Genomic DNA, 22,244 nt, shown 5'->3' with positions numbered 1-22,244 from the left:
CATTATTAAAGACTTCGATACAAAAATGAAAATTTGTGAATTGGCAAAGAAGTTTGATCTACCGGAATCGACAGTCAGAACAATTATAAAAGGTAAAGAAAAAATTCTCAAAGCTGTAAAAAATGCTCAATCTTTAAATTCAAGCATCATTCATAAACATCACGGTATTATCTCTGAGATGGAAACAATGTTAAAATTATGGTGTGATAATCAAGTAAATGTGAAAAATTGTATAATAATATAATTTGTTATACATATGTATTATCTAAGATTTTATTAAACATTTTTTTCTAAATTATTGTTTTCTTTAGTCTCTGGCCCCAATTAAAAATTATTTGATGTATTTATATGCGAAATTATACTCCGACTTGCACGAATTCGACTTACACAGTTATCACTCAGTCCCACCTATCGCGTAAGTTCGGGGTATTACTGTATTCTATATGGAGAAAATTCCTTTTACATTTAAATTATCTGAAAAATATTTTTTTCATAAAATTTAAAGAAAAATTATTCAAAATTTCCAATTTTAATAAAATTATCATAAATTATGAAATATTTCCACTAACAAGAAAAAATACACTAGAGTTTCCTAAGAATTGTTAGGAAACTAATATTTTTTCATTCAAATAAAATAATAACAAAGGCTAGTTGATTTTAATGTAAGTTATTATTTTTCTTAAAATTTAAATTTATAAATTTATTTACTAAGCACCATAATCTAAAATTAATTTACATTTTTACGTATTAAACAATATTACTATTAATTTCATTTTTAGATATCAAAATACAGGTAGAAGGAAATCTATTTTTCCTGAGAATTCTGCAGAGCTAAATCATTCAGTTGAAGAAGACAATGGAGAAGGAATAGAAAGAACAAATAATGGAAATATTCAATTAGACAGGTATATTATATGAATTCAGCAATATTAACTGGCTTAATCAGTTACTTATCTAACCACCTAAAAGGGGTTTTTTGGACTAATAAACAAATTGTTATATCCTTCTAATCGGGCTTTTTACTGGAGTTCAACAATTACTCAGATACCCTTAGTGAAATTGTAGAGTGGTGTTAGATGATTACAAATACTTGGCATGGGCTTTGTCATAGATCGTACCTATTGGTATTTGCATAAATATTACTGAGTAGGGATTGGCAGAAATGTTAGATTCAAAATGCATATAAATAAAACATCTGGAAATTAAAATAGTATCTGAGTAATTCTTGAACTCCAGTAAAAAGTCTGATTAGAAGGACATAACAATTTGTTTATTAGTCCAAAAAGCCCTTTTTAGGTGGTTAGATAAGTATGATTTTCAAAAATTTAATCTGTTAATATTATATTGAAAAATATACTTAATTCTGTTCAAATGTAATCTCACAGATTTAAAAAATAGTAATCCAACAGAAATTGTGAATATTTTCTAAGGCATATTGTAATAAAAAAGTTTAAGATTTAACAAACTAATCCCAATCATGTTAGTTAATTAAGAAGTTTTCCATCATATCAATTTATCAGCATTAATTTTGGTTTTCCAGGAATTTTAATACAGTTGACTCTATCTTGAATCTCATAGGAACGAGAAAAAATTTGACATTAACAGGTTTCGAGATATAGAGGTTTCTACACAGTAAACAGTAATAGGTTTGATTGGTGGTACAGTATTTTATTAATAGAATAGCAAGTTCACCTGTATTAAGTATAAATAAAACATTTTTAACATACTTTAACAGAAATAGTTTGCCAGTAGTTTTTGAAGCCCTTTTGCACTATTGAAAAAATTTTCTGTTTTAAAACAAATCACAATTGATGAGGATTACTATAATTTTCAAAATTTATTCCAAATAATTTTAAGATTTAAACTTATTTAAAATTTTTATAGTGACTCAAGTGATGAGGATGATGATGTAACAGATTCCCCCGGTAATAGTTAAATTTTAATTAGCATAAATTTTTATTTAAAAAATTATAATAAACTTATTATTATTTTTATTAGATGATGATGTAAATAAATCACCAGAAAATACAGTTCAAGAAGAAAATAAAGATGAAACAGACAATCATCAGCCAACAATGTGGTTGGGTACAGAAGATGGATGGTAGTAGTTTCAAATTTCTGATTATTTTTAATTAATAAAATAATTTTAATAATAATTCATATATTTTTAGTATTCATGTATACAACTGTACAGATAATATTAGGATTAAAAGAAACAAAATCAAACTTCAACACTCAGCAGCAATTAATTGTATAGTGTATGTACTTGATTTATTAATTTTCAATTTAAGCATACTTATCATATATGAAAACTTATATAATTTTTATTTTAGTTATTTAGATAACAGAGTCTTTGCATCTTTAGCAAATGGAGAATTAGCTATTTATAAGAAAGATTCAGGTAATTTATTTCTAACTTTCTTCATTTTATAGTCAAGAAAATAATCTTTTGCTTTTTCTATGATCCAGAGGGGGGTTGGAGTATTAATGAGCCTCAAATTGTCCAAATTAGTAACAGCTCTGCACCAATCACTAAAATGCTGGCTGTGGCAGGAAAATTATGGTGTGGATGTCAGAACAATATTAAAGTTTTCAACACAATATCACTTACAATAGAAGTATGAATTAATTTAAAATCTTTTACCTTTTGATTAGAATACAAATGAAACTAACAAATAAAAATTTCCAGCATACTTTTCAAGTAAGTGGTGATACTTCTCGAGCAGTACTATGCATGGTGACTTCAGGTTTAGGAGTTTGGACAGCAATTCAGCACAGTGCAGTCATCAGACTATTTCATGCCACCACCTATGAGTGTCTACTTGATGTGAATGTAGGACCTGCTGTAACTAAAATGTTATCAGGTAGGTATTTCAAAAATTTAAAATTAAAATGATCAAATATAAATTTTTTCAATCAATTTCTACAGGTTGTGATGATATTATTCGCCAACATAAAGCTGCATGTTTAAGGGTTACTTCATTATTAGCATGTAAGGATTTGTTATGGGTGGGTACGAGTGCTGGTGTGGTGCTTACCTTACCACTGCCACATCTTACTTCAACAACAACCAAATTAGATACCTTACCTAATGTGTCAGGTAATATTAACTTTTGATATTATTTTGAAAAATATTTTGTATTTTTATCTTTCTCCAATTTACAAATGACTATAATATTTACAGGTATTTCTCATGGTCATACAGGCCATGTTCGATTTTTAACATTTGTTGAGATGTCTCTCGGAGGATCAAGTGACTGTTCTGGTTTTACAAAATATAATCATCGTTCAATTCGTAGTAAAGAGGGACTGGCTGCCCGTCGTGCCTCTACCACAGCCACCACAGGCTGTAAGTTGCTAGTCATAAGCGGAGGAGACGGGTATGAAGATTTCCACAATACTGGCCTAAGTGAAGCAGCGGGTCGAGATGACAGCACCAATCATCTGCTACTCTGGCAGGTTTGAATTTTAAGAACAGCAGCCAAGCTGCAAGGGTGTAGATATTTTAATTTTTAAAAAAAACTCTAATGTGAAGTTGGCATTTCTGTGACAAATACTGCTGCACTGCAGTTGTTTAGAAAAGATGATTGCATTGGCTCAACATTCGATGAAACTAAAGTCTTATGCATATAGCAGCAAAGATTGTAAAAATGGTAAATTTTTTTATAAAATATGCCTTGAACTATAAGAACTAATGCCATCATCTGCATTCAGTGTTTGATGCCACTAATGTGAACAGCTTCATCCAATAATGGATTGATTCACATTTAGTACATACACACACACACACACACCCACTGTGATATTGCTGCTATCTTCTTTAATAAAGAAGTGTAACACAAAGGGACTTTTCTTCTTAAATATTTGCATCATGTTTAAAAAATCCTCAGATGCTCCTCACTGATTAAGGCAGATAAAATATATCAATACATGTTTTATAATCATAAAACAATCAAGCAATGTGTTAAATGCTCAACAATTTTTCAAACTGTAAATTCCTCTAAGGTAAATTTTATCAATTCTTCCTTAATCAAGAATTTAATTGTTCTTAGAGAAAAATTTACTATATGTATATATTACAATTTTCTCTCTCTTAAGCTTCTATCAAATTATTATCTGCCAATTTCTATGCAGTGTGCTCTATGCTTTTCAATTTGTATCTTGGTGTCTGTGATTCCAGTATTATAAGCCAAAATACAATGAGTTATTGGCATTCTGCATCCAATCATTACTAGAAACAACTTTAAACTTTCTACTTTATAATACTAAAAAGAAAGTTAATATTCTTACTTATTTTATTTTTAAAAAATGCTCAAATTCAACATTTTACAAAAGAAGTATGTAAGCGGACATGCTTGTTCCTTTCTTGTATAAAGTTATCTAAGATTGAAATAAATTATTGAATTTACAGCTCTGTCCAAAATAATTTCACAATATATTAAATTATTGTTCTAAGGCAACTATTCTTTTTATATTCTACAATATTTTCCTGAAATTGCTTATATTCTATAAGCTATGAATCTTATTTCTTACAAAGTTTGATGTCATTATATATACATACATATATATATATATATAATGTCATATGCAAGTTATTGAATTTTATAAAAAATATTCAATATGCATATTTACAAGCTTTTACTAAGATATTGTAAAAGGGGAAAAAAATGAAATTGTACAGTTTAAAGTTTTCTGTAGTTGAAAAATTTTCGGTAGTTTTCTTTTTCCCATTAAATTCTTTGATAGCTATCATTTGATTATTACAATCAATCATTGTATGATATCATTTGTAACATTTAGATAGTATATTGGGTGCTCATTGAATCTGTGCCAAATTCATTATTTAAAATTTTAAAAAATATGATGGTATGTATCTTAAAAATCATCAATTTACATACGATGTGCAGGAATTATTTTAGACTTGTAAATAAATGTATACTGCACCTATGTTGTGTATTACCCATTAGCCAGAAGGATTTTGTGATGTATGATAGAAATGGGATTCTGATTATGTGTCTACAATCAAGTGTGCCTTGAAGACGTTCGAGCGGCAGCCAAAGCTCTCTGAAGACAGATTCCATCACTTCCGAACAAAGAACAACGAAATGCAAAAGCAGTCAAATCCTTGTTTAAAAAAGTCATTGTTCGGATTATCTGTTTTGTATCAATTTGAAATAGTATCTTTCAGGGAAAGCTGTTATTCCCCTTTGTATATAATGCTAAATTTATTATTTTCAAGAGCAGCTGTGTGTGTATCAGATGCTGTAGTCATTTCAAAAAATTCTTTGACATAACATGCAAAATCATATGTAGTCAAAGAGTTTAAACAGCCTACAACAGTATTTTTGTTTAAATAAAAACTGAATTATTCACTGTTCTGGTTTGTATTTTTATAAGAGTACAATATAATATTAATAATTATAAAATAAGTTACAGAAGTGAAATATAAAAGTACTTAATATAAACACACATAAAAACCTTTACTTGACCAGTAAAAATATATTTAATGAAAACAACAAACGTTTTCGACTGCCTTCCTCAGTCTTCCTCAGGTTTTAAATTCTGATATTCGAAAATCGTTGTGCTTAAATATTTAAACATTTTGGAACATATACATCTTTGCGAATAAAATTCATTACGCGCATGCGTATTAATCATTACGTACGTGAACCCAAATATTCACAAATATTATTTTACATATACATGTAAACGATGTATAANAGCTTGGAGGTTTGCGTATGAAGCAGAATGCCCCCACAACTCTATGTAAGGTGTTATACATCGTTTACATGTATATGTAAAATAATATTTGTGAATATTTGGGTTCACGTACGTAATGATTAATACGCATGCGCGTAATGAATTTTATTCGCAAAGATGTATATGTTCCAAAATGTTTAAATATTTAAGCACAACGATTTTCGAATATCAGAATTTAAAACCTGAGGAAGACTGAGGAAGGCAGTCGAAAACGTTTGTTGTTTTCATTAAATATATTTTTACTGGTCAAGTAAAGGTTTTTATGTGTGTTTATATTAAGTAAATTGGACCAGTACCAGGTGAGAAGTAACTTTTAATATAAAAGTAATAATTATTATTAATTTAAATATCAATCACTTTTAAGCATACTATCATTTTGATGAAAATTGATGATCATCTACAAATTGTGAAATTCTTTTTCCTTATTTAAAAGGAAAAAAAAAAGAATACAAAATTAACTATGAATGATTGATGATCACACCATAAACATCATATTAAACTGTTTCACCTAATCATATACATTATTTTATAAAAAAAATAATTGATGTTCGAAAAACTTTCTTTACAGAAAATGTACAATTGAAATTTCAACTTGTCATTCCAAATCCCAGACGAAAAGCTAATTCTACAACGTTCTGAGATGCGGAATCATGGAAGCACACATATACTTCATGTGGATTTGGAGTAAAGAAAAGACGTCTGCAAAAAATAAAAATTAATTTATAGATAATAATAATAATAATAATTTTATATTTGAATTTTTAAATTCTTACCCCACAACCCAATAAGCTACTGTCGAAGGAGATTTTTTTGGATTATTGTTGGTTGGAGGAGTGAAATGAAAAAGAACACCATGCTCTTTTACTGAAGTCAATGTACTTAGACCAAACTTTGCAGACTCTCTATTCTTTGATATTTCCTTTATAAAAAAAAATAATCATCATAACTATTAATAAAATTTGTTTCCTTTGTATCATTTTATCAAATTTTCAAATAACTGATTTTCTATAATATTTGTACAGTGGGTGATCGGTTAACGAACAGATCGGATAACGAACACTTTCGCGAAAGATTTTTATGATCGGACAACGAACACATGTTCGGATAACGAACACTTCACTGCACAAGCATAAAAAGAAGTGACAGAAAATAATGAATGCCGATTGATTTTCCCTTGTCTTCAGGTAACAATTCGAAACTTTTCGGAGTGTGGGAGATGTTAACATCGACGCTCAACCCGATGCCGATCGGATAGTGTTTCCCTGAACTTTGAAACACTCCATTGTAATTCCAGCTTTTTGTTTATTTTTCTGACAAATAATTTTTTTATAGTCTTCGCGAGACTGTCGGACACTCCATAAGTTTGCGTCGGTTTTTATTTTCTAAAGGTGAGAGCTTAACTGTCCTATCGGGTATTCGTTAACATTTTAATACCAAAATTTCGAATTTTATTCAGGCCTCACATTTACATAATTCTTTCATGCGCTAGTTGATTTCTGTTCTCTGAATTTTTGTGAGTGCTTTGCTGAACTTTTTATTTCAAACAGAAATTGATAATATTATGGAGCATAAAAAGAGTGGAGTGTCAAGAACTGTGCTCACCATAGAAACCAAGCAAGAGATAATAGCCAAAGTAGAGAATGGGCAGAAGATGTCTGATGTTGCTAGGCAGTATGGCTTGAACAGGTCTACAGTAGGCACAATCTTAGCTAAGAAAGATATAATCAAGAAGACTCAAAGAGCTAAAGGAGTAACGAAAATCACATCTGAGAAACAAAGATGTTCCATCCATGAAAAAATGGAGAGATTGCTTTTAATTTGGATAAAAGAAAGGGAAATGAAAAGAGATGTAACTAGTATGACTATTATTCAAGAGAAAGCTAGAGAAATTTTTGAAGAACTGAAGAAACAAACTCCACATTCATCACATGAGGAGATAGAATTCAAAGCCACTACTGGATGGTTTTCAAAGTTTAGAAGGAGAACTGGCATTAAACATGTGGCAATTCACGGTGAGTCTGCTAGTGCAGATAAAGAAGAAGCTGAGAAGTTCTGTCTCAAATTTGAAGAACTCATTAAAAAAGAAGGATATTGTCCACAACAAATTTTCAATTGTGATGAAACTGGTTTATTTTGGAAGCGCATGCCGAACCGTACCTACATTACGAAAGAAGAGAAAAATATTCCTGGGCATAAACCCATGAAAGACCGATTGACGTTACTTTTGGGAGCTAATGCTAGCGGTGATATGAAGCTTATCCCGCTTCTTGTCTATCACTCTGAGAACCCTAGAGCATTCAAAAAAAATTCCATAATTAAAGAAAAACTGCCAGTGATGTGGAGATCGAATAAAAGGGCATGGGTCACGCAGGCTCTTTTCAAAGAATGGCTGTTTGAAGTTTGTGCTCCGAGCATCAAGGATTACCTTCAGACCAATGAATTGCCATTAAAAGCACTGTTGCTATTGGACAATGCACCAGGACATCCAAAAGACCTTGAAGATAATTTGTTGGAAGATTTTCCCTGGCTGACAGTTCAGTTTCTACCTCCGAATACCACTTCGTTGATCCAACCAATGGATCAAGAGGTTATTGCAGGTTTCAAGAAATTGTACATTCGAGCACTGTTTCGTCGGTGTTTTGAAGCATGCCAGTTCTCCTCAACGATGACATTAAAAACGTTTTGGAAAGAAAAATTTGATATTCTTGAAGCTATACGGCTCATTCAAAAGGCATGGTCAGAAGTCACTCAACGACAGTTGAATTCTGCTTGGCGAAAGCTGTTTCCCTCCTGCATTCAGAGAGAGAGAGAGAGGATGTCCCTGAAATTATGGATGAAATTGTGAAAACTGCTAGAGATCTGGAATTGGAAGTGAATAAAGATGACATTGAAGAGCTCATAATGGAATCTGAAACTGATCTGACGACAGAAGAACTCCAAGAACGCTTAAATGAAGAAAACCAAGAAACTCAGCGAGATATGTTTTCTTCTGAAAAAGAGGAAGATGAAAAAGGATCAATGCCAACATCTGCTATTAAAGATCTTTTGAAGAAGTGGGAGGATGTCAGAACAACGGTCTTAGAATGGCATCCAAACCAAGTTGAGGTTAATAGGCTTGGGGATCTCTACGACGACAGCGCTATTAATTACTTTCGAAAAATCCTGAAGAAAAGAGAAAAGCAATCGACATTGGACAGATTCTTTAACCCCTACAAACGGAAAAAACATGAGTAATAAAAATGCAAGACTGTATATATATGTATTTTTATTATTACATATAAATAAACGTAGTAAAAAAGTATATATATTTTTATTTTTTGGAGTCTCCGGAACGAATTAATCAAATTCCCATAGAAACCTATGGTAAATAGATAATCGGTTAACGAACAATTCGGATAGCGAACAAAGTCTTGGAATGGATTATGTTCGTTAACCGATCACCCACTGTGTATATGAAAAATTTTAAGAACTGATTTCACAAAATGAAAAATGCTTGAAATAAAATTTGCAATTACCAAGATCAGTAATTATCTTCAATTATTCCAAAATTAAAATTTTTACCATATAAATAATTGATGAAATTTTCCAACAAACACAATTGTTATCATCTAAAATACACACTTTGGCAAAAAAAAAAAAACAATTCACAATGGTGTGCAAATTATTAAAAAATATGTAAATGTTTTACATATTTTTTAATGGGAAACTATGTGCCAACATCTTCCAATTGTGGCATCATTATGATACAAATGTCTGCTGATTCAACAACTGAACCCATCTTACTATTTTACAGCCAATTATCTGTCCTCTTGTTCAGCTGTTGATAAGTTCTATGCATCCAGTGTTAAAGCATTATCACAATCAATACTGGAGAATGCTATCCTATTCTACTGTGAATTTTGTTTGTGCAAATGAAAGCCAGTCCTTATATACCCCTTTGGGATGCATGGATATCATGGGCTGTTGTGGCTATTATTCTTTCATTTACCATGAAAACTTACACATACCTACAGATGGACTATGCAGATGATTATATCAGCTTTTACCATCCGTGGGCTTCCTCTGTTTCAGGATATGTCATTTTTTTTGTCAAAGAGTGTATATCATATTCTAAATCAATTTGATATATTTTATTTTTTATTGACTTCATAAGATAAGATTTACTTTTTCATCTTAGTGAATACATTATTTAATTTAGTATATAAAACATGAATTAGCAAATCATAACACCAATAGGGCTATGAGAATATAGTATAATTAGAGTGACCAGAAATATTTGAACACAAAACGGAACACCTTTGATATATAATAAAATGTAATTGCTTGTATTAAAAATATTACATTAAACACTGTTTAATCTTACTGGAAATAAAGCTTTAGTTTTGTTGATAGCTATGTCTGCTGCTGGCAGTTCAAGATGACGCTTTAAAAATGAAATTACTAAACTTGAAAAACATTGAACTAGATTTTTTATGCTGTTTTGTATCATTAGAAGCTAAAAATTATTTAGATTTGAAGTAAGCATATTTGATGAATATTGTGACATGTTTATGTAGCTTCAGAACGATGTAGGTTAAATCTCAAAGTTTATTTCAAATGAGAACAAAATCTTATTCCTTAATAAATCAATTTACTTATACAAAAATTAAGCAAAACTGACAATATTTTTACAATGTCAAAAGCAGAGTGTGGCACACTATTTTTCTACTCTTTCCATCCTGTCTTTGAATTCCATCCCCTGGCTGACACCATTTCAAATAGCTTACCATTTGTTTTATTTATCATCACAAATCAAACTTAAGTCTAAATTGCCAGATTATTTTTCAGACTATATTGAAGGTAAGTGTTAAATGGATAAATATTAAACTTGCTCTAAAGAGAATCAATTAAACCATAATCTTGTGTAAAGATTAAGTAAATTAATAATTAAAAAATTTTGGAAAACACTGACTGAGAATGGGACTCAAACCCTACTCTGAGATTAAAAACCCAGATAATAGCCTGAAAAATAATCCAGCACTATTTATCAATAATTATATTAGGTACTATGAAATATTTTGCAAAATATTTCATAGTACCTAATATAATTATTGAATCTAGAAGAAACTGCTTAATCAACTTTTATTTAAAAAAAAAAAAAACAGAACTATCAGAATAGTTCTTCATTTGTCAAAAATGGAACAAATGCATCTTATATTTCATTATCTATATAAATGATTTTGGAAAAGTGATCAGACATCCAGTATTATTATTAAAATTTCTTAATTTACTATAGTTAAATTTAAATTGATCAAAAATTTTAATAACTGATGCAATTATCTTTGGTTTATCATTAATTATTTTATATACTAATAATTAAACAACTATCCTTTTCAATGAATGGGAACACACAAAAATATACATGTAAATAAAGACAAAATTACATGTTTAATTTTACATAAAAGAATTAAAATCCTTAATTCAAATTCCAGAATAAATTTTATATAACAATATAATTGTATAATGATGTGTCATGTTATTAACAATATATATTTAATTTGTGCGTTAATTATTGATTTTTGCTATAAATATTCATCTAAAAATTATGTATGCATATATGGCAAAAGTTTTTATATAGTTAAACTGTTTACCTACATAAAAACATTTAGGAACATTTATAGAATAAACATGAATTATTAAATAGGATTTGATAAAGCCAACATGTAATCTAAAATTGAAAAATTTTAAATATCATATTCAAAAATTTGTTTTAACATCTTAATCTGCCATTTTTCTTATGTCTAATCATATCAAATGCTTTTTTTAATTGGTTATAATATTTATTTAATATGTTTATTCTTCTTTATGTATATATACAGTTTAACCTGCTTATAACGTCATCCATGGGACCGGCAACTTTTTGACGTTATAACCGAGTGTCGTTATCTGCGGGGTCATAATTTCAGTCCCATAAAAGTATCAAGTCTGTTTAAGAATCTATTATAAAATTCATCTAATTTAATATCGTATGTATAAAAGTGCAAACTAAATATTTAAATCAACTTTATTTACATTATTATGTCTAAATTTACAACGATGTAATTAAAAATTTCAAAAATTATTTTTTATAAGAAATTTTTATTTGTCAAGTTTCGATAATGGCGGCACTTTCGGTTTTGAGAATAATGTCGAATCAAAAGGCAACAAAAAGTTAAATTAAGCAAGAAATGAGAAAATTATCATCCAGGTGTTATTAACGCCTGGATGATAATTTTCTCGTTTCTTGCTTATCTATCAATAGACATGAAGTCCAATATCTTTCACTTTTAGGTTAAATTAATGTATATCAATTAAAAAGAAACAATAAAAATATTCACTTAAAAAAAGTCAGTTATTTTAGATTGTAGGCATTTTTCACCTAAAAATTGTTTATCAATGTCATTTTCTAAGTCGTAGATTTTGTTCATTATTTCCGATGAAGTTTTACGAGACCTGTAGAATTTGCTAAACCAAAGTCTCTGCATACATCTGCCTTTTTTCTTCCACTTTCAACTGCTTTAATTATTTCTACTTTGCAGTCTAATGTTAACGCTTTCCTTTTTAAGCTAGCCATTTTACCTGATTTGATGCTAAACTACAACACGAGTATGAGAGCTATGCAGACTAACCCACTGTCACGTCGTTTAAAGGGGTGGCGCATCTCACCCCATTGAATCAGGTGGTGACAGTACCACCCACAATCGTTCTAGGAAGCGGACTCTGACCCTAGGACTGAACACAGTATTTTCTTTGATAAATAAAATTTATAATTTAATTTTGTAAATTTAAAAGTGCTTCAAATATGACGTTAAAACAGGGTTTTATGTCGTTACAAGTGGGTTTTTTAACATTATCTAGTATAGTAAAATCGTGGGACCAATAAAAATTTGACGTTATATTAGGGTTGTTGTTGCATCTGATGTTGTTATAATCGGGTTAAACTGTATAAAGAAAAGTTTAAACTGCTGTAAATTGTCTTAAATTTGATGCATCAACAAGTCTCTTGTTATATTTGGAAGAAGAGATGTTATTTTGACTTTGTGTAGGGGAAGTTTATTGCACTTGCTTAAATTAAAATATTGGATATGTGCCACACCCCATCTTGAATGTAAACAAACTAAAGATTTAACAACTGGTTTTTTTCAATTGTATTTTTCTTTTACTGAAGTTTTGGAATATTTATAAAAATATTCAAATTAAAAGAAACAATAAATATATTCATATCTTGCCCTTCTTCAACACCTCAGAAACACAACAGTCTTTATGCACAGAGTCAATCTTTTATTGAAGCTACTCATCCACCTCAATATACAAAAAATTAAAAAACAATTAATTATTTTTATTGTGATTGTAATTAGTTAATGAGCAATTATTTATTGTGACATGGCCACAATCAGGCTGCAATTTTTAATCATATTTTTAATTTATTTGATTTAAAATATATGCTCTCACCTCAAATTAGTAGTGTGTGTCTTGCCCCTGTACATCATACTTTTCCTGCTAGTAATAGAGTCATGCCAGTCATCTAAGTAACTCCTTTCAGGGAAAAATTTTTGAATTGAAATAATGTGACTTCTGGTTTGCATTAGGAGTTCATATATAGTTAGTTGGGGCCTCCTGTCCCTATGCTTTCCATATATGGTCTTGGCTTTCATCTATCTAATGCCAATTTCGAGATTAAGGAAGGAAGGACGAACAGACAGTTGGAATGACAGTGGGAATTTATAGGTCTACAATTTTTTCAAATTGTAGCCCAATAAATTTATTAAATCAATTAAATAATGTATTTTTATTGTGATTGCGCCACCACCTGGGAAGTTTTGCATTTTTTTACATATTAAGACAGACAAGCAGCCTCAAATAAAGTGCCCATAAAGACTGTTTTGTTCCTGAGATATTGAGGGAGGACAAGATATGAAGACATTTGTTGTTTCTTCTAATTTCTGAATATTTTTTTATTCCTTATTGTCCTAGCCATTTAATTTATTAATTTGAAATATTTGTTTTACCTATTATAATTTTATTTTAAAAAATATATTTTTTTGAATAAAAGTAATCTAAAATCTTATTTAATAAAAAGTAATTTAGAATTAGATACTGAAGGTTTAACTCTTCTATATTTTTAATGTTTTGTATGATAAAACAATCGAAAAGAAATGAAAATTGTGAAGAAAATTTACAAGTAAATATTTTAAGATAAAATGACAAATAGAAAAAATTTGACTACAATTTATAATTTCAAAACAATTTAAAAACTATAATAAAATTTTTATAATAATTAATATAGCTTACTTTTTGTTTAAGAGTGGCCTGAAAGAGTTTACGTATCTGAAGGCAGCATCGGTGAAAGTTATTTATTATTTCTGTATGTATGGGACCTAGATTCCATTTGTTGACATGATCAGTAGGTGCAATAAATATACCATTTGCGATGTCAACATTTATGTAATGAAACAGAGTATTTTCCTTTCCGGCAACCAACCTAAATATTGCAATAATTTGATTATCAACAAGTATACAACTTCTAATCAAAAACTTAAAATATGTATTATAGTATAGCATTTAAATGTGAAATTTACTTATTTTGAGTGTAAAAAAGTTTCAAAAATTTAGAATTTTTATAAACAAACAAATGATAAAATATTACTGAATTTGAAATAGACAGCTTTGTCATCTAAAAATATGCCTATTCAAAATTATGTAACAAGTTAAATTCTATTCTTAATGTTGTAGTATATATGTTACATTGGTTAAAAGGGTGTAGATCACAATTTAAGTTTATATTAACATTTCCTTCATACATAAATTTTATATTTAAATAAAATTGAATAATTTCATAAATAATAATTATTGTAAATATTGATAAAATTAACAATGAAACAATAAAATTAATTCTATTCATTCTTTATGAAGTCAAACACTCAGAATTTCTTTCAGACAATAATTGCATACTTATTTTTCATACAAAACAACATAAAAAAATATTACAAGCCTAATTTCTGATGTTTGGTAAATGTAAAAAGAGAGAGACAGAATATTACAAGATGTCTACAATTTATTGAGTGGATTAAGATATTTAATAAAAAATTAACCAAAATAAATATCATGAGATGTCTTTTACATCAAATATAGCAACTTAAAAAGTTTTACTCTATTGCTGAAAATACTGTTCTCAACAAGCATTGCTGCAAAATGGTGACCATTAGAGAGAAAGCAAGTGCATATTGTGGTGTTAGGAAATTAATTCTCCAATAACAAAAACCATGCTGATTGCATTTTTTTTTATGCAAGAGATAACGTGCAAATGGAATTCATAGCCAATGGCTAGACTGTCAATCAACATATCTATATGATTATCTATGGCAATCAATGTAGAATGTCCATCACTGCCACCATGAAATAGTACCTTCTTCATGATAATGCAAGACCACATAATGCCATATCAGTATAACAGCTGGAGAACAGGTGACAATGCTTCCTCATCTTCCTACTCATCTGACCTGTCCTCTTAAAACTGTTTTTTAATTTTCCCATCTGAAATGATCTATAAAAGACACATTTTGATGGTGTGAATGACATCCAATGGACAACTTAAAATCCACTACAGAAGAAGAGTAGAAGTTAGAGCTGTTTGAGGACCTCCAAAACTGTTGTAACTGCTGCATCACTGTACAAAGAGGCTATTTCAAAGTTACAACTTAGTAGGTTTCACTTTTGTCATTCCCAAGAAAAAGGCTCAGTCCAGAAACTTTTGAGTCAAATTAATATAGTTTGAAATGGAAATTGATATTTTAACGTATATGTCAATTTGCTTTCTTTAATTCTGTAATTTTTCAATCTTAACTCTACAATCTAAAAAAATTCAAGAACAGAAAGCCAGTAAAGTTTTTAAATTTCAAACATAATTAAATAGTTGTATAGAAAATAGTAAAACTAAACTTTTAATATAGTTCCCAATTCCATCTTTTTAATATATTCAGGATTCCATAATAAAAACTGATTAAAATAATATAAGATTTATAAGTTTCTATATATTTACTAATATATACAAATTTTTATAGCTAAAAAGTTTGTAAATTTCACTTTATTAGTTATACCTAAAACTAATGTAAATTAATAAGCAAAAGTTATACAAAGTAGTATTGTTTCATTGTGTTCTAATTACAAATAAAATTAGGACGATTGAAAGAATATGAAAGTTATATTTCAAGATAGAGATGTTTCATTTTTCTTAAATAAATGGAATCATTTACTATATGGAAGTAAATAATTCTATTTACCATTTACTTCCAAAATCATTAATGTCAGGATTATATTTTGATGAAGCTGGATGTTAATGATTTTGAAAGTACTGTATATGTTACAGTTATTTAAATTGTTTATGTAGCTCATGAAGCTTAATTTTTTTTCTTTTAAATTCTAAATGAATAAAAATAAATTCTTACTTTATTGGACCTGATGCTGTGATTTCTTCTTCTGCTTCTTCTAAACTTTTTTTAATACTACTTAAATCATAATTATTAGGGAAGATTCTGTGAGACTTTTGACTCTAAAATTTAAAATATGATTGATTAAATTTTATTTTTATATTTATATTAGCAAGAATAAATCAAACTAATACAGCTGTCCCTTGATAGTTTGACATTTTGTAATCCGACATGCTCAGTAGTCCAACGCACTTTTTGCAAGGTCACTGTGTCCCCGTCACGTGTCTGCTTGCACAGAAGCATGTCGTGACATAAATCTCCCCACCCAATTTTACACGATGACACATTTTGTATGTTTTCCATGAACAGTTCTGTTCGAACAGTTGAAGTAGGGAAATAAAAAAATTACTGGGAGAAAAGAATTGATAGCGAAAAAGATGATTGCGATGGTCGTGATCAACAATCGTGATTATCACGAGCGTGTTTTTTATGCTGAATTTTTCCTATCCAATAGATCACGCGGCGTCTGAGACACCGGCACTTTTTCAACTTATTTTTGCGAGTAAACTCGGCGTGCACTAAAAACGTTATTTATTGCATTTTTCACAGCTCAAAAAAATTAGAGAAATCAAATATTTTGAAAAGTTTCAGGAAAATGCTGCTGAAAAACTGCCACCATGCATCTTACACATGCCTCGTGATCTAGGAAGGGTTGTTAATTAATTTGTTTAGAAAGTTCAGTTCAATGGCAAGCACAAGTTAAAACGAAAGCATAAAATGCTAGATTCTATGATATTGGACAAGCTACAGTCTATGACATTATGAAAAACAAAGACAAAATTGAAAAATTTATGAAATCTGTAGAGGATGATTCTAGGGACAGAAAAACCCTTAAAATGAGTGAATTCCCTGAGTTGAAGAAGCTCTGTACATTTGGTTTAAACAACAATGAAGCAGACATGCTCCTATTTCAGGTGCCATTTTAAAAATTAAAGCTCAATTTTTTTTTATCAGGAATTGACAAAGAAAACTGATTTTCGTGCTAGTCACGGCTGGTTCGAAAACTTCAAAAAACAGTACAAAATATGATTTTTGCAGATGAGTGGAGAGAAGTTGAATGCAGATGAGTCCAAGTTATCTGAATTTATTCAGAATTTAAGCAAAAAGATCAGTGAATTAGACTTAACTCCTGAACAACTTTATAATGCCGATGAAACTGGTCTAAACTGGCAGAAACTTCCAACAAAGACATTTGTCACTCCAGAAGAAAAAAGTTTTTGGTAGAAAACTTCAGAAAGAATGTATCACTCTCAAGTTATGTGCGAATGCATCAGGAACCCACAGGTTAAAACTGCTAGTTGTGGGTACGTACAAAAAATCTCGTGCCTTCAAAAGTGTTAAAATATTGACACTACCAGTTACGTACATGTGCCAAAGCCGTGCCTGGATGACAAAAGAAGTTTTTCTGGATTGGTACAAGAACAGCTTTGTTCCGCAAATTAAAGATGAGCTAAGAAAAAAGAAACTGCCAGTGAAAGCCCTCTTCTTGTTAGACAATGCTCAAGGACATCCTGATAAGGACAAATTAAAAATCAAAACTGCCGATAGATATATCAAGGCAATGTCAATGTACTTACCAAAAAATACTATGACATTGATTCAGCCCATGGATCAATATGTTATCAAAACTCTCAAGGCACACTACAAGAAGCGACTCCTTATGGATATTGTCAGTCAATCTAATGCTGACATCACATCAATTTTGAAAAAATTTAATATCAGAGATGCGATTATCAATGCTGCGTTTGCCTGGCAGCAAGTCAAACCTACTACATTGATTAAATCATGGAAAAATATTTGGCCCAGTAACCCACTCTTTCCAATAGAAGTTGACAAAGAATCCAACGACCAATCTCTGCAAGTTGTACTAGATGCTGCCCTTCAAATTTGCAAGGAAGTGACTAATTCATCAGAATCAAGTGAAACTTTACGAAGCTGGATTTTAGATGACAATCTCAATGCTGACTTAACAAATGAAGAAATAATTAAGGAAATGACAGAATCTGGTGAAGACATGACCCAGGAAGCACAGGAGGAAAAATCTTTCACTGTCAACTGTAATGATGATGTGTTGGCTGCAAACACTTTGATGTGTTGGCTGCAAACACTTTGATGTGTTGGTGCGAGGAGAGAGCATATGACTTTGAGAAAATTTTGATGTTAAAGCAGATACAAGAACAAACAATGACAGACTGTCTAAACAAGAAAAAGCAAAAGACAATCAAAGATTTCTTCAAAGTGTGAACACAGTATGTACATATTTACATATGTACATAATTAATCTACCTATGTTATGGCATTTAGTTATAATGCTGTACCGTACTGTATTATTTATGCCTATACATACTGTATGTACTGTACATTTATTGGCTTCCATATTTCTTTTAATAAACATGTTTTAGTTAACTGAAATGGGTATTTCATTTCCATATTAACCATTTCCATATTAACTATTCTTACTTTTTACTCATAAAATGTAAGAATATTGTAGGCTACTGCTTTAAAAATAATACCAAATATGTAATCACTTTCGGTAATCCGGACACTTTTGGTAATCCGATACCCCTTTGGTCCTATACCTGTCGGATTATCAAGGGACAACTGTATTTATTGACAAGACTATGTCTTCTTTATAAAATCGTACTGCCCACATTTCTTACTAGCATAGAAGTATGAAGGAGTACATGTTGAGAGTTGATATTTAGCACAGAGTATTAGGTGCCCAAATCATTTGCGCATAAAAAAAATCCAGACTCGTAGGTAGTCAGGGGACCGAGAATCGAGTCAAAATAAAATCTAAAATGGCGACCCTCTTCTACAAACAGGCAAAACAGCCACCTCACCCCACCGAAGTCAGGTAGGGAAGAGTACCACCCACAGTCATTCTAAGAAGTGAACTCTGACCTTAGGACNCGTTTACAATCATTCTATAATCGAACCAATATGCAATAACAAATTCAAATTTAAAACAGTTTGAACATTTGGTTAAAAAATTGAAATATATAAAAATATTTATAACAATGTCTGAAATGTTATCAATTTAATACACCTAAGTACTCAACGAAAACCAAACAGTTAAAAACAAAAAATCACATCTAAAATATTACAGTACAAGCCATTCTTCAGGTTAAGCCTTAATCCTCTCCCTCTCTACCTGAGGGGAATTTTGAAAAATCCTTTCTTAGTGTATGTTTTCATGATGTACCCTAACTGTGTACAAAATTTCATCTCTTTAGGTTCAACAGTTTGCTCTGAGCAATGATGAATCAATCAATCAGTCAGGACAAGTAATTTTATATATTTAGATTAACTTTAAGAAATATTAAAGTAACAAGAAATGAATTTAAAATAATCTTGCATTTAAGTAATAATATCTTATTTTTAAATATATAATGATAAAAATCTGAAAAGAGTTTTGTACAACAATGACCATAATTTAACCACAATAAAATTTTAGTTTAAAATAATATTTACTTGTTTTTAAAATTGAATATGGACTAATATATGATCTTCTGGAATATTCTGCAATTTACTTGACTACCTAGTTATTTTTTTACAATCACTTAATTCTTAATGAAATAAACGTTTTGTTGTAAAATCACCAACCATCTCAACTGCAATTCATTGACAATTCTGACTACCATACAGTATTTAGAGGAGTTAGCTTGGCCAACCTTATCTCCAAAAAAGTGGATTCGTCCTGCCATACTTAAGCATCTCAACATCACACTTGTATGACACTTACTTACTACCTAGGATGGTGCAAGTGTTAAAAATTTATATTATACAATCTGATGTTGCATAAAAAAACATTTTTTTTTCTCATTTGCAGTAATGATTTCCCTTTCATTTTTTTTAATATACGTGTTTCCTCGCACCATCCAGGTTTTAAAGGTTATAAACTTATACAAGTTGTTTATTAATTTAAATTCTTCCATTATCAACTATGCAGACGATATAAAGTTGTTAAATCATGATCCCACTACTCTCTAATTCAATCTTCACCACTTATCCTCTGTCTTTAGTAAAGTTAACCTTAAAATTAATGTACAAAAATCTGTAATAATGTGTTTTTCTTTACTCAGGAATAAACCCCTACCACCCCTTTTTACAAACACTCATGCATTACAATATGTCAACACATACAATGATCTTGAAATTATTTTCAACACTAAATTAACTTTTAGAAGCCATACAGACAAGACAGTAAAATCACTGGCCATCCATTGCAGGATATTATGATTTCAAAATAATGCCAAATATTTTGGCATTATTTGGCATAGATTTAGAGGATATGGTTTTTGTAAAACCATATCCTCTAAATCTGTTCTATGGTTCATATTTTTTGCCAATTTTCAATCCCTTATGGACTATTGTCTTCCCATTTGGTCCATGGGTTGCCCCTCTTTACTTGCTAAAATATTGAGAGAACTTGATAAACTTTACCTACTTTTAAATAAGTTTAGTAACCTACCATAAACCAATAACCCAAATGTTGCAAGAGTAAGGCTAGATCTTCCCGATTTCTTCAAAAGAAATAAATATATCAAATCAAATTCTCTTTTTAAAATATTTTAACAGTTTAATTCCACAATTTTGGCTAAATCTAAGAATCCCTGGAAGAAACACTCATAAAACTACATGTATATATACTCCTCATTTTTGTTTGTCATTGTCACAAAGATCTTATTTTTATCAAATAGCTGATAACATGCACCCAACAATGTCTACTCCGTGAAAAATTTGCTCATTATAAGCAGACATGTCAACATTTCTTACATAACTCATAAATATTTCTCTTTACTTTTTACTTCTTAATTATTATTATTATTGTTCTTTTTAATATTCTTACTATTTTCTTTTTTATTCCCACATTTTTGCTTGTTATAATTACACTTTTTATTTAGCATACTGCTGAATGTGTTTTTTAATACAAGATTTTTTTTAATATTTTTTAATGAATGTATATTATCTGTATGTTTTTTATTTATATTTCTCTGCTATATATATTTTTTACGTATCATGTTATTACTTGTTCATGTTTTTCCATTGTTTGTTTTGTAATTTTTAAACTTCTTTTGAGCTTGTTATGTACTGGGGCAAAAATCAACTGCTTAATGGCATTTCTAAAATTCAATGCAAAATAAATAACTAATAAAGAAATAAATAAACAAAAGAACATCAGTTTTACTAAGTTTCCCCATAAGAACTGATTAGTCCTTTTGGACTAATGCTTGCCTTTTCAAACACTTTACACCACTTTAATTTTAGACTAATCAGTTCTTATAGGAAACTTGATTAATTGTTGCAACTGCAATTCCATGATTGACTATTTAACATAAGTTTCATTTTAGCATGTAAATTTATTACCATTTTGATTATTGCATAATAAAAATTTAACTGAAATAGTTATAAATTATAAAAATACATTTAAATTAATTTATTAATAATTTTGCTTATCAATGCATTCTTTACTATTATTCATTACTCGATAATTACTCTCACTATCTAACAACTATTATTTAATATATTTAACTTAAAACTTATAAAATCAATATAAATTACTTTAAAAATTTAAATTAATTACTACTTTTTATTGTTCATGCATATTTGTAGGCATGCACAATTATACTGATTTGCTATTTCTCATTATCTTTATAAGTAACTGAAAAAATTAAATATTTTTTTTTTTTACAAATTTTATGATGTTAGCCAAGTTATAATAAATTATCTGAAAAAAAATATAATTTTTCACTAACACTTTTTTATGTAGAATTAACTTTTGTTAATTAATAATAAGAAAGGAATAACTTTATAAATTGATCAAGTTTCAACTGAAAATATTAAGAATTTCAATTAAATATATTACATTTTATATTTAATATTTGTATATAATTTAATTATTTTTCTGCATTTAAAGTATTTCAATTACATTGAATTTAAAGGATCAACACCAGAACAAGGGACAGATTACTGAAA

At 29.4% G+C, this 22,244-nt stretch overlaps 2 protein-coding genes across 2 annotated transcripts in view; one reads left to right on the top strand and one right to left on the bottom strand.

The window, feature by feature from the left end:
- Positions 1 to 5,372, top strand: part of LOC111626542 (rho guanine nucleotide exchange factor 17-like) — a 122,119-nt gene extending 116,747 nt beyond the window's left edge. The window contains exons 16-23 of the mRNA XM_023369951.1: positions 1,885 to 1,925; positions 1,999 to 2,101; positions 2,172 to 2,258; positions 2,334 to 2,401; positions 2,470 to 2,618; positions 2,690 to 2,864; positions 2,930 to 3,100; positions 3,185 to 5,372. Of these exons, the coding sequence (XP_023225719.1) occupies positions 1,885 to 1,925; positions 1,999 to 2,101; positions 2,172 to 2,258; positions 2,334 to 2,401; positions 2,470 to 2,618; positions 2,690 to 2,864; positions 2,930 to 3,100; positions 3,185 to 3,465 (1,075 nt within the window). The 3' untranslated portion in view covers positions 3,466 to 5,372. The remainder of the gene's footprint in view (positions 1 to 1,884; positions 1,926 to 1,998; positions 2,102 to 2,171; positions 2,259 to 2,333; positions 2,402 to 2,469; positions 2,619 to 2,689; positions 2,865 to 2,929; positions 3,101 to 3,184) is intronic.
- Positions 5,373 to 6,140: 768 nt separating this feature from the next.
- Positions 6,141 to 22,244, bottom strand: part of LOC111626531 (protein inturned-like) — a 41,572-nt gene continuing 25,468 nt past the window's right edge. The window contains exons 17-20 of the mRNA XM_023369932.1: positions 16,224 to 16,327; positions 14,071 to 14,260; positions 6,534 to 6,679; positions 6,141 to 6,459 (exon numbers count right to left, since the gene is read on the bottom strand). Coding sequence (XP_023225700.1) covers positions 6,348 to 6,459; positions 6,534 to 6,679; positions 14,071 to 14,260; positions 16,224 to 16,327 — 552 coding nt within the window. The 3' untranslated portion in view covers positions 6,141 to 6,347. The remainder of the gene's footprint in view (positions 6,460 to 6,533; positions 6,680 to 14,070; positions 14,261 to 16,223; positions 16,328 to 22,244) is intronic.

Source organism: Centruroides sculpturatus, unplaced genomic scaffold (genome assembly GCF_000671375.1).
Source record: "Centruroides sculpturatus isolate CEXI.00-Female unplaced genomic scaffold, Cexi_2.0 scaffold398, whole genome shotgun sequence".
NCBI classification, from domain to species: Eukaryota; Metazoa; Arthropoda; class Arachnida; order Scorpiones; family Buthidae; genus Centruroides; species Centruroides sculpturatus.
Note: the sequence above shows the minus strand (reverse complement) of the source record. Positions and strands in the feature narration are given on the sequence as shown.